This window comes from Leuresthes tenuis, unplaced genomic scaffold (assembly GCF_036924035.1).
Source record: "Leuresthes tenuis unplaced genomic scaffold, fLeuTen1.0.hap1 SCAF_20, whole genome shotgun sequence".
NCBI classification, from domain to species: Eukaryota; Metazoa; Chordata; class Actinopteri; order Atheriniformes; family Atherinopsidae; genus Leuresthes; species Leuresthes tenuis.
This window is the reverse complement of record NW_027325374.1, coordinates 14,538,594-14,550,700: the sequence shown is the minus strand read 5'-3', so window position 1 is coordinate 14,550,700 and position 12,107 is coordinate 14,538,594. Positions and strand designations below refer to the sequence as shown.

Here is a 12,107-nt window from a genome sequence, read left to right as displayed (position 1 = left end):
TAGTACTTCCCATGGTTTTATGGCTTTGTGCAGCGGTTACAGTGACCCCACTGTAATCCATGACTGTTTGCATTCCAGCAGATCCGTTCCTACTGGACCCACTGGGAAGCGAGGGCAGAGGTTAGAGAAGACTCTCACACGCCCTATCAGTTCCCAACCAACACAAGCCTCACCTAGTAACCACACCTGCTAAATAATCTTCAATGATCCAATAAGGAAGGATTACACCACTTCATCCACAGGAGACGTGACTAATACTTCATTCATCTTTTACGCTTTATAGTACATGCTTTTCAATTGTAAGCCATCAGTCCTTACTTATTGTACTTTAAACCAAACTTGAAGGTACTCTAGGGAGTTTATTATGGCTCGACGTGAATGGAAGACTGGAGCAACCCTGCCAAGTATTCCTAATATGTTGAGGTGAGGGGCTCGTCTCCGCTTATTCCCTCCTCACGAGTGCTTGGAGGCAAAAACAAAAGTCTGAATCCCTGTCCCACTCATCCAACCCGTACAAAGCTCCTCTTATTCCCAAAATGACACAAGACAAAGGCTCTGAATTTCATATTTCACAGGGACGGAGCAGGAAAAGCGCTCGTGCGTGTTTCGGCACGTGAAAAGGTCTCACGAGTGTGGGGGCAAACACAGGCCGAGGTTGTATATGCTCAAGTCTGATAGATTCAGGAGCAAGGCAGCAGGACTGTGTGTCTCAAGTGAAAAGAATGCACAAATATGTGGGAAAAAGATCGAAGCAGGTTTTTTTTAAAAATGCTCTCAGCTCTTGGATACTGCGATGGGGCAGAGGTCTACTATTTGAATTCCAGTAAACACAGGAAATTAATTGGGCAAAGATGAAATGAGAATGACTTCAACAGCTGAAATGTCATGAGAACATTGTGTTCTCGCTAGAAAAACAAGGTATGTGGGCTGTGATGCAGGCCTTCAACAGCAGTCAATACAGTCTAAAGGCAAATGCAATCGAAGCGTCTCTGAATGGGCCTTTTGTGCACTGCAACTCAATAGGTATCCTCTCTTTATTTGCATGGTATACTGTGCTCGTTCAGCCTGAAGGATGAAATACATTAACTGGCCACCATGAGAACACAAAGTGCAAAGTTTTTTCCCCACAGAAAGGCCTCCAATACTGACACCTTCCACTGCAATTATAGATCATCGATGTAAAAACTGTGATTCAGTATGAGCTCAGAGACCACATCAGTGACTGAGACACTGCAAAGGAGAAAATGGGAATCACATGATGGGGAGTGCCTGTCAGAAAGAATAGTTTAAAATTAGATTAAAGACTGGTCAATGGGAGCTAAGTGCTATGTTGAGGCAGTTATTAGAGTGTGGGTGTTGATCTTTTTAACATGCGCTGATGTCATGGAAGTGGCTTTTTGGAGAATTCTTCTCACCCACATACCTCTTCTCACCATGAGATGATAATGGATTTGGTGTGTGTATGCTTCCACATCAGATAAACAACCTTAACAGCTTCATTACACATTCTTTACCGCTAAACCATTGTTCTATCTAATTCACCGGGTCAATCTTATAACAATGTTAAGTTAGCCTAATAAAGCTGGAATTTTCCAAAGTGTTGCAACACATATTTCCTACAAGGCCTCTGCTGTTATGCCCCCTCAGCCTCACACGTACACACAGAAACATTTAGCATTTCGGCTAAACAGTGACTTTGTCCGACCCTGCCTTGCACGTTTGCTTGGATGCCGCGTCTGGTGTTTTTGTAGACTGCTACTCTAGAAAGGCTTGCTCACCACACGATCGAGTGCGAAGACATCCTCGCTCTCACATTTGCGCTTTGTTCCCTCCTGTGTCACTACAGTCAGGACCGAGACTGCTAGAGCTCTTCACAAAACTGATTATATGCCCCATGTTACACATACCATGGTCAACTGTTGCTGGACAAAGAGACAAAACCGGTTGCCTTGGCAACATGGGACCTGACATAACTGTGTAAGGCTGCTCTTAGACAATCTAGCTTGTGCGCTCAGCAAATGCTGGAAACTCAACCGAGAGGTTTTATCTGGTCTCCCTATTCGTTAATAATCAAATTACGCAAAGCTTACATTTAGTGAAACAGCTTAGACACAACACATTTAAACTCATCTCTTTTGAAACCAACGCAAAGCTGCAAAGACTCGTCAGCCTTTCCCAGCAGCACAGATTCTATGCAGGTCAACATTTTAAGCAGCTCGTGCCATCTTTCTAGTGAGTGATGGTGCACATTTCTGTGGGTCTTACTCATAGTGCAGCTATGTTTTCCTCTTAACCACTTGTCTAGGGGGGGAAAAAAAGCTGTCCAAAGCAGTCTCTTCTCTAAGCATAAAGTGAGTAAGCAGTAGTGTGCCTTGCTGGGTGTTCACAGTAGGTGGGCAACAACAAATCAATTATTCCAACTGTCTGTGATCCCTCCCAGGTTTTTCTAACTAATTCCACTCCCCCACGGCCACGCCACATCCTGCAGGTTGGAACCACAACCCATCTGAGTTATGTTACGCCAAGAAACAGGAGCAGTAAAACTAGGCTGAGGCGAAAACAGAGGGGAAACTCTTAAAAAAAACTGAAAAAAAAGACTGGAGTTTACATGTGGTCTGGAGGAAGCTTCTAATGTCAACCTGGCAACCTTTAAATTTGGTCCAACATCACTGCCTTTATTGTGGCTTCTTCAAGTATTCTGCAATGATCAGCTAAACTGAACCCAATATGCATACTTATCGATGTGAAGGGCTAATTAACCAAGTTTGTGGAGCTGTTTATTGAACGCAGAGTAACTATTCTAATGCTACCGGTGTGACAAGCGAGGCTCGAGTCTATATTTAGTGTCACTTGATATTTCCAGCTCGAGACCCTCACTGCCCTTTGTCCTTTTGATCCCCTGTTCAGAAAAGAGATGAATAGATGACGAGTGACATCCAGAGAAAAGATGGATGAAAGAAAGACATCCTTTTCTATAGTCAGTGAACACATCATCCATCCTTCGTCCCACGTCAACGTGCCTCACAGATGCAATTTAATGGCACCAGGTTGAAGCATACATCGAGGCCAGATAACAGTCATTACTTTATTTAGCACGGTTAAACCACCGGTTAACAAAAGCCTTTCCTGCTCTTTCACATAGCAAAATACAGGAACGCAACAACGAGAGCACAAAAGAAAGAAAAAAAACAAAACAACAACACTGCTTTGCAGCTCTTGCTGCTTATGTTACATAAAACCCTCACTGTTTCTCTCTGGCCTACTGACAAGCACCGCATACAATGTGAAAGCGCAAAAAGCAATAAAGCAAGTGCTGTTTCAAGTACTTCTGCGTTAAAAGCTCATTTCAAAGCACAGCCCACGTACAGGAAAAAAAAAAAAAAAAAAAAAAAGCTGCTGCGTGTTTGTCTGGTCAGACAATATTCAGCAAACCCACAAGCTGCAACTGTGAGTTACTGTAAAAATTCAGCCTTTAAAAAACAAAAAAAACAGAGACATGAAGCCTGTTGGAAGACTTTGACTGAGGTCAGTTTAATGCTGCTTAATGCAAAGATTCATGGGACTGTCAAATTCAAGTCCAAATCCTTCATCGGCGATGGTACTGAGGTTTAATCTTGTGGCGTGCGAACTCTGTGGTTTTCAAAGTTTGAATGGCTGACAATTAAATTTGTTCAACAATTGGCAACCACGACTGAGGGTTCTGTGAAAAACAATGACATTAAGTCAGTGTGTGCGTTTGACTTGCTCTCTAATTTACTGCATTACACAAGTATTGGAATTGTAGTGGAGCCAGTGCAAAAGCAATATGTAATTAAGAGCTGCTCTGTCTGTGTGTCTGTAAACCCTGATTCTGAGAGAGTGGGCCTTACTTGAATATCAAAGCCTGGGGGATCATATCACAATGTTCAAGCATCGTCTTCTACAACAACACGCTACTGAGCTTAACGTGATAAAACAATGGGACAATTCATAAAAGAGAAATTAAGCTTGATTACTTATATTCCCCACAGTTTGAACCATATCTTCATGTAGTGAAAAATAACAGTATGGAAAGTGCATTTCCCTGTATTTTCCTGGCATTCCAGCTGCCTGACCATTACCCTTTTATTTATTTTTAAGACATTAAACACGACGGTGAAACTAATTTCAACACAACAGACGTGTAGATTCGGCTGCTGACACCAGTGGGGATTACTAAAAAAGTTATTAATCTTCCGTGTATTGTGTGGTTTTCCCAGTTTTCATTCAGAGTAGGAAGTGGCCACGGGGCACTTGCACAATAAGCGTGCGACGTATTAACCACTAAGCAAACACGCGCAGCTCAGCACATGACTTTTAGTATCAACACTATGTGCTGTCACTTCATCCGTTTTGACACTACTGTGCCAGTTAGTTCAGCGTTTAGCACGTTCTCCAAACACTCTGCTGTGTGCTAGTAAGAACCTGTGTGAAAGGAGCGGCCTTGGCTGTGAGCTTGTTTCACTTTCCATCTCCTCCACTTCACCCAGAAATGCCTGTAGCCAAATGGCTGCATTAACAATGTAAATACTATCGCAGTATTATAAAATACTACCGTGCTCACTGTGAACGAGTACTATCCCTTTATTTGAGAACGGTTCTAATACATTTTATCTTTCTTTTTATTTTTATTTATCTTTCAAAAGCCAGCTTGCTTTGTGATTTGTTCCCTCTTATGTGCTATTTTAGTGATGGTGTTGCTTGCTGGGAACAAAATGTCAACACTTCAAGCACTTCTGGGAGGAAAAACAAAGTCACTTCAATGTCATTTACATACTTCACATTTTATTTTTCAATAAAAGCAGGTCAAGAAGAAGAAACCCTGACATTAGTGAAGTAGTTTGGTGTCTGAGAACTGTTGGATCTGAAATTCAAGTCATGGCAATGTGTCAGATCAGGCTGTTTAAATGGACATCACAGAACGCTGTACTTACCGTCAATCATTCTATCACATGCACACTTATATTGCTGTTGTTTTTCCTAATTGTTTGAACAGACCAGGCATCCTGCTGATAATCAAGACAGGACACCTTATCAATACCAGCCACTCTTTCAGAGTTCTGCATCAAAGAAAACCCAGAAAAAGCTTTAACTCACCATTTCATCCAGAGCATATCGAAGCAGGCCGTGCTCATAGAGGATAAAGAACCTTCTTTGCCATTTCTGGAACAAAAAAACGGTTAAATGCTTGGATTAGACATCTGTATCAACCGCAGCAGCAAATCCCATCATTATTTCATGAAGGAAGAAAGAAGTGAAAATGTGGAAAGCATCATTCATTATTTATTAGGAGGTATAAAAAAATGTAAAAATACTTTTATTGGACCCATTAAGGAATCTGTAAATGTTGAGTAAAGTACACTTTAGCATGTAAGACTTGGCCAGTGCACTACATTACAAATACATGTTTAATAAACAAGAGCAAGCAAATTATTTAGAAAACAATTACGAAGTCGTGTCCATTGGCACAGAGTCCCCGTACCCCAAATTACAAGGCTTCCAAGCCCAGTTTAAGACTTAAATACATAAAAAAACAAACTGTATGCTGGTATAATTCCAACAAAACTAAGTGCACAAACACTTTCACAAGAGAAAATACGGTTATATGTCTGAGAACATTAATTATGACCAAATCAGGATAAACATGGCAAAGACATGCCACTCTGTGGGGAGGGTGTTACCTTTTGGTTAGAAGTGCAATTCTGTAAATCACACTTGAACAGTTCCCACTGATCTCGATCCTCAGCATTCCACTGCCCCACTCAAAACTAAATGCACCAGTTTGTCCCTGTGTAGAATTTCATGGACTTGTATTCCAAATTAACCTAATCTATGAAATTCTGAGAGTAGCGCTTTGCCTGAAAAAAAAAAAAAAAGGCACTGGAAGGTCTCAACAGGAGAGCTGAGAAACTCTGCATGTGATGTTACTGAAGTCACACCCACAGATGTCATTACAGAATTAGACATAATGGAAGTTACACAAGACTAATGCATCCCAAACTTGGTGCCAAAATATACGACCACAGATCCACAACCTGTTTGACTAAAATGGTCTTAAAACACGAGTCGTTCAACACATCAGCACTTTTACACTGTTATTTGTTTATTAGTCAGTCTAAACCTGACCGATCTGCTTACGTCAGCACTACGTACAAGCAACAAATTATAACCCCCAGTGAAAAGCTCACTGTAAGAACAAGCAGAATTTTATCAGGGATGATGTCAAAGCAGCAGCAGACTGCTGATAGTAGATCCAGAGGTGCTTTTCCCCAAACCCATATGGAAGCCATCAGCGTGGCTGTGAGAACTGGGTCCTTCCTTCTCCTCCCCCACATTCTCTTTAGTCCTCTTTTGGGAAGCACCACCACAGTATAATCTGAGAGCTGATAAAGGAAGGCTCCCATTACATGATGATGGGGAGGTGTGATTCAAGAAATAATGTCAATATTTCTTCAATATTGCTTCACAAGGATTCTTCTGAAAGAGGGCCCAACCTACCCCAAGAATCTGCTGATTCGATGAAGCAGCTGCGAGAGCTGCAACAACAACACCTCTTATTGGTCAAATGTCTAACGACTAGCAGAATGGGAAACGGAATTAAACAAAGGGCTGCTGATGCAGTGTCCCCCACCCCTGAAACCCTCTGAACTGCTCTGATATGCAGAACTTCATACCGAAAGCTGCTTCAGATCGAAGCACCGATTGACTCTTAGAAGCTGAAGAAACTGGATCAAATGAGGCAGCTTCCTTTGAATTCCATGAAGCTCAGAGGAAGTCGATAAAGAAGCGTAGCGACAAACCTACACTCTGTATCAAATCCAAATCCAAGTCCACTGGGGACAAACACTTACCCGAGATCTGTGTAAAGGATTGTCAAAATTTGTTCCCTCTGGTGCCAGTAGCAGCCATCCTCCATATATGGGTTTTGCCTGGTGAGGAGAAAAACACAATTATAGTGTTAAAAGCCTGCAACATTAGCATATTGAATAACTGTCCAGTTGTGCACACCGCAGGCTGCTAGTTGAGGTTATAAATTGTGACTCAACTTCAGACAGTATTACACTGACACGCACATTTTAGTTTCGCTCCATGATGTCTATTAGTCACTAGTTGCCTGAAGTTGACCATAAGCTAAACTCTCCAGTTGGCTTTATTCCAAAGCACCATGCTACTCTGGAAAAAAAAAAAAGGAAAGGCTAACACATGATTTTTTCCCTCTGATCCTCTAAGTGGGTGGACCCGTGAGTGGGAGGGGGAAGCAGGAGGCAGAAGTTAGGCCAGAAAAACAGTGGATGAGAAGCAGAAGGGAGAAGTAGTACAAATCTTGGGAGCTTTTGTGGCTGCAGATCTGCAATTCAAACTTGTACCAAGAAAAGCACGTCGGCCTGGCAGCCAGGTCTTTCTTAAATAGTACTGCGACATACTTGAGCTGTTGCACCCGTTTGCTCTGCCAAAAACAACAGCAAAACAAAAACCTGCACAACCACCACATGACCAAGTGTACCAGAAGAACTACTAATGTTTACGCAAAAATCTTACCTACATTTAAAGAGCTTAACAAATCAAGCCCCTTACATAATTCACTTACACTGTCCCGTCTATGGAACAGTAGCCAGCAAACCAAGTTGAAAAGCTCTGACATTTATAGCCGTCTGGCACCTCTGTATCCCTCTATCATGGGATTTGATTACAGTCAAAACTTTATCCAACCTAAAGCCCAATATAATCCGCCGTAAAATCTCCTTTTGCTTTGATTACACGTGCTACAGCACATTTTCTCAGATGAGCGGCTGTGTAAACAAAAATGACATAACAGGAATTTTCGATGGTATGTGCCAACCTTAACCTTGGGCAGTCAAGAATTTGAACTGGCTCAATGGACCCCCCCAAAAAAAGGACCTGAAAGATGAGGGCAGTGGATAAAGCGAACTGGAGAAAATAGCAGTAAATGTCGAGAAAGAGCGCAATGCTGAAAATATTGCAAAAGGAGATTGTACAGAGTCTTAAAAGAATGGTCTCGGCTCTCCTCGCATGACCTGAATGGAGCCTAAGTGACAATTCTCCATGTGACAGAAGGAAGCAAGATGAATGTAGGTCATTTTTTACCCTTCAGTGGTTTGGTGGTTAGGCACAGTCATTTGAATGTGTTCATTTCACAATGGCTCCAACCATTCATTCCCTCTGATCATAAAAGACCGTGTAAAACTCCACTGGCGAAATGGCAGGGCAAAGAATCCTTTGTGGGCGAACACAATGGATTTATGCACATCAAATATACATCATTCCAATAAACGGTCGACCTTGAGGTAGATAACTTCATTAATCAGCTTTCCAAGAAGTAATGATTAGGTCACCAAAGTTCAATAAGCCCTGATGCACTGTGTACAGTTTCTGCTCCACCATTATAATAATAATATGATATTCTGACTTCTTTTGGGCATGAGAAAAAACAAAATAACGGTGTGGTAAAGATCATTTTTAGAAGAAATAACAGTGACCCAAATTATTCAAAAACAAAAGGCATGGAGATGGGTGGAGCCACAAATCTACATGAATAAATATGTGCCCTTGGCTAGAAACTAATTATGTCCAATTAACCTAACCTTTGCACTTCACGGTCCATTGACAATGTAAACCATCTGAAACGTGTACACGACAGAGAGAGATAACAACGGGAATCTCCCTTTATGTAAACACAGGTTGCAATTTCACATGTAAGAAATACAATAGAGTGACTGTTCAGGAAAAAAAGGCATTTGTTCACCTGATTCAAGTCCTCGTCGTTCAGCAGATGTGATTCTCTGGGTTTAAAGCAGTTCTGACATTTACTTTTGTTGAAAATGTTGGCTTGGAATTTCCGACAAGCGTTTTCTTTGAGTGACATAGTTACTGAAGAGGGTGAAACTTGATATTGGGGAGAATTATTATTATTAAATTAAAAGTCCTTGTTGAAAATTTTTTTTTAAAAAAATCAGTCCTCGAGAGAAGGACTGCGGATGTATACTCTAATAAAACAAACCTTCCGAGGAAAAATGAGTGCAGCCCATTAACTAGTGCGTCGTCCACCTGTCCTAAGTTACCTGAGGCGGTCACTAACCTCTGGTTAAGTGATATCTATGATGGTCATCTTGAGCGCGGGGTTGTCTCAGTTCAGCTAACGTTTACCTGCTAACTTTTCTATATGAACAGGCTTTCTAAGAAGTTGTCAAATAAGTCCGTCAAAACACAACCAATTGCGCGTGTTTGTATCTTAAATATGTCCCGCAGCGCGGTGTCGAGGTTTCACAGGTGACACTCCGGGCCTCGAGCTCACTGGAAGGGTCCGGACAGCCTCCATCGGGTGGAACGGCTCCAGAGAGGAGAGGGGAGGGGAGGGGAGGGAAGAGTCCACTTTGGCCCCTCTCTCCGTCTTTCTATCAAACAAGTGACACCGCAGTCATTGCTGTTAAATCTAATTCATGGTCCTAACGTCTCTGTTCAAGGCCAAACACCGTTATCCAACTTTAGAAACGCCATCGACGTGGCTGTCATGCCGCTGGATACATTGCGTCTGGTCCCGTTCGTTGTAACACCGTTCCCGTTGGCACTGCTACGCAGTCTGCGGTCGATGTTTTCGTGAAAATCCTCGTTTGGGCCGGACGTCCAGTCCCTGAAGAGCCAGGGAGGCGCTCTGGAGAGAGTTTAGCTCTGTGTGACAGCTATGCCAACCAATCACGTGTTGTATAGGGCAGATATAGTCCTAACTGTCCAATAGCAAGCACCCGACAGCTTCTATGTTGTCCCTCAAGCTAGGTGGGCTTTAAAGAGCCCATCATAGGAAAAACTAACTTCATGCAAAACGCTAATGTTATCTTAACCAGCCTGAGCTGATATTGTCTGTTTTCCCTGCTTGACATTGTCATTTCTTCATGTGCAACTTTTCAAAATCTACCCGAAGAAGAGACAAGAGTTAAAAGGAAAAAGCAAATAACCTGCTAACACTTTTTATATCATTAACTTTTTTACCAACGTACTTTTAATTAGGAAACTTTCAAACTAATTCACTCCCTCAATTCATCATCTTTTTTGTTTGTTTGTAACCATAAAGAAAAATCTTTGGCTACCCAATTCTTTACAGAAACATGTGTGATAACAGCAGCACAGTCTGAATATATTTAAATGTTTGAGATTTTAATGTGTCTACAGTATCATTTTAGCCTACATTTGCTTACAATGACCTTGCTTTCATGTGCTTTACAATGGAAGTTGTTTTCACACTGCTGTCATTGTTACTTCGCAGTGCTTTGTCATGTGGAGTAGCGTAGAATGACTGAAAGATATTTGAAATACAGCTACAACTCACACAGAGCTTAAACTCTTGCAGGCTACATTGTCATTATTGCCAATACTGTCATTTTAAACAGAGAACACTCTGTGAGGTGGTGCTTTGATTTGGATCCAGAGCGCCATCTGTTGGTTATAAGTTTCAAATAGCTGGGTCCATCACCTGGCACATAACTGATCAAATGAGAGCATATCGGTGTCATGTTGCAGGTGACGTTATTCAAGATCTTATTTGACGTCATGTAGTGAGCGTAGAAACAATAACCGGCCTGTTTGTCATTTGCTTGAGCACTTCATTCAAAACTGAATGTGGTGTCTCCTGAATTTGACATCAGAGGAGGGAAGTCAGGCAGTGATTCAAATTTGCATGCGAGGGACTTGAAAAATGCACATTGTGCAGGAAGAGTAGCAGCCAGGTGTCTGCTCAAAGCAGAAAAAACTGGAGCAGGAATGTCTGTCACCAGCAGCTGTTTTTCAGATTCCGAACGGATGCTCCAGACTGTGAGGGCACGTGATGTCATTCAAAAATCAACATATTCACGCAACTAATAAGAAGTGCACGGTTTTATTTAGGATGCCTGAGGTGGCGGTGCATGAGCAGCATGTCAAGGTACATAATACAGCAACATGTAACAAGGCTTATTCTGGGTAATACATAAGCACGAGTTCATCAGAATCATTCCTTCAGCAACACAATGAAAACTAATCTCATCAATAATTTATTGACATTTTTCAAATATGTGTTCCTCAAATTGATGCTAATTACATGTTGTGATGTATACGGGAGAAAAACAGAATAAGATCGTGAACAAAATACAACATCATGTTCAAACCATAAGCAAAGTCTTGCAGTTAAAATGAACTACCAAGTAACTAAATAAGCTGAAAAGTAGTAAAGATGTGCATTTTTAGGGAGACAGTTAAGATCTGCACCAGGAACATCAGCTTCAACAGGATGCAAAGCCTCAAAGAATAGACAGCATCATTCCAATAACACCTCCCCACCTCCCCCCCTCTCTCTTTCTAAATAACATAAAACTAAGCTGTTCAATGTGAACATATTTCCAGGGGGAAAAAAAACTATTTTCTATGCTTCAGAGATCTCCAGGTAGCATATCTTCCCCCATCTTCTGTTGTCTTCCATAATTGCTCCAAATGCAAAAAGATTTACCATTAAGGTTCACCAGAGCTTGAATGAACAGCATAATATCACAGAAGTAGAACAAGCATTAGGCAGTAGTTAGAACAGATTTGCCTTCTTCTTCATGTCGTTCCGTTTCCACAGTGGAAGTCTGTCAAATTCTTGGATTTTCACGCCAAAGATCTCAAAGAAGGACTCAGGGGATAGATGACGCTTCAAAGAGAAAGCGGGAGAGAATGAAAGATAAATGATATTACTGTGGAAAAATGTGCAGATTATTTGTTTGATTGTTTAACATTGACAGTTAGAGTCATATTATATATGTCACTTGATGCCACTTTGAAATAAATCAATTAATTTCCAGTTTATGGTTTCATTTCGACCATCTGCTCTTGTGTGCAACAGCCAGTCATTTGTACACAACTAGAGACATGGATAATTAATGAAAGCATGTCAATTAAATCTAAAAAAGGGGAAAAAACGGTATCTCTGTGTGTGAACTCTTTTTTTGTTATACCTCAAGTCTTGTTCTGTCAACGTCCTGAGGAAGCTTCACTCGTCCTCTGTTAGTAATCGTGAGCATTTCATATGGATAGACCTTGATGAACCGCAAGAAAAGGTTGGT

At 41.4% G+C, this 12,107-nt stretch overlaps 1 protein-coding gene across 3 annotated transcripts in view; it reads right to left on the bottom strand.

Annotated features, from left to right (window-relative positions):
- LOC140278202 (uncharacterized) overlaps positions 1 to 9,714 on the bottom strand; it is a 48,605-nt gene extending 38,891 nt beyond the window's left edge. For all 3 annotated transcript variants that reach the window (XM_072373150.1, XM_072373151.1, XM_072373152.1), the window contains exons 1-3: positions 8,783 to 9,714; positions 6,870 to 6,947; positions 5,116 to 5,181 (exon numbers count right to left, since the gene is read on the bottom strand). In XM_072373150.1, the coding sequence (XP_072229251.1) occupies positions 5,116 to 5,181; positions 6,870 to 6,947; positions 8,783 to 8,902 (264 nt within the window). In that variant the 5' untranslated portion in view covers positions 8,903 to 9,714. The remainder of the gene's footprint in view (positions 1 to 5,115; positions 5,182 to 6,869; positions 6,948 to 8,782) is intronic.
- Positions 9,715 to 12,107: the final 2,393 nt, after the last annotated feature.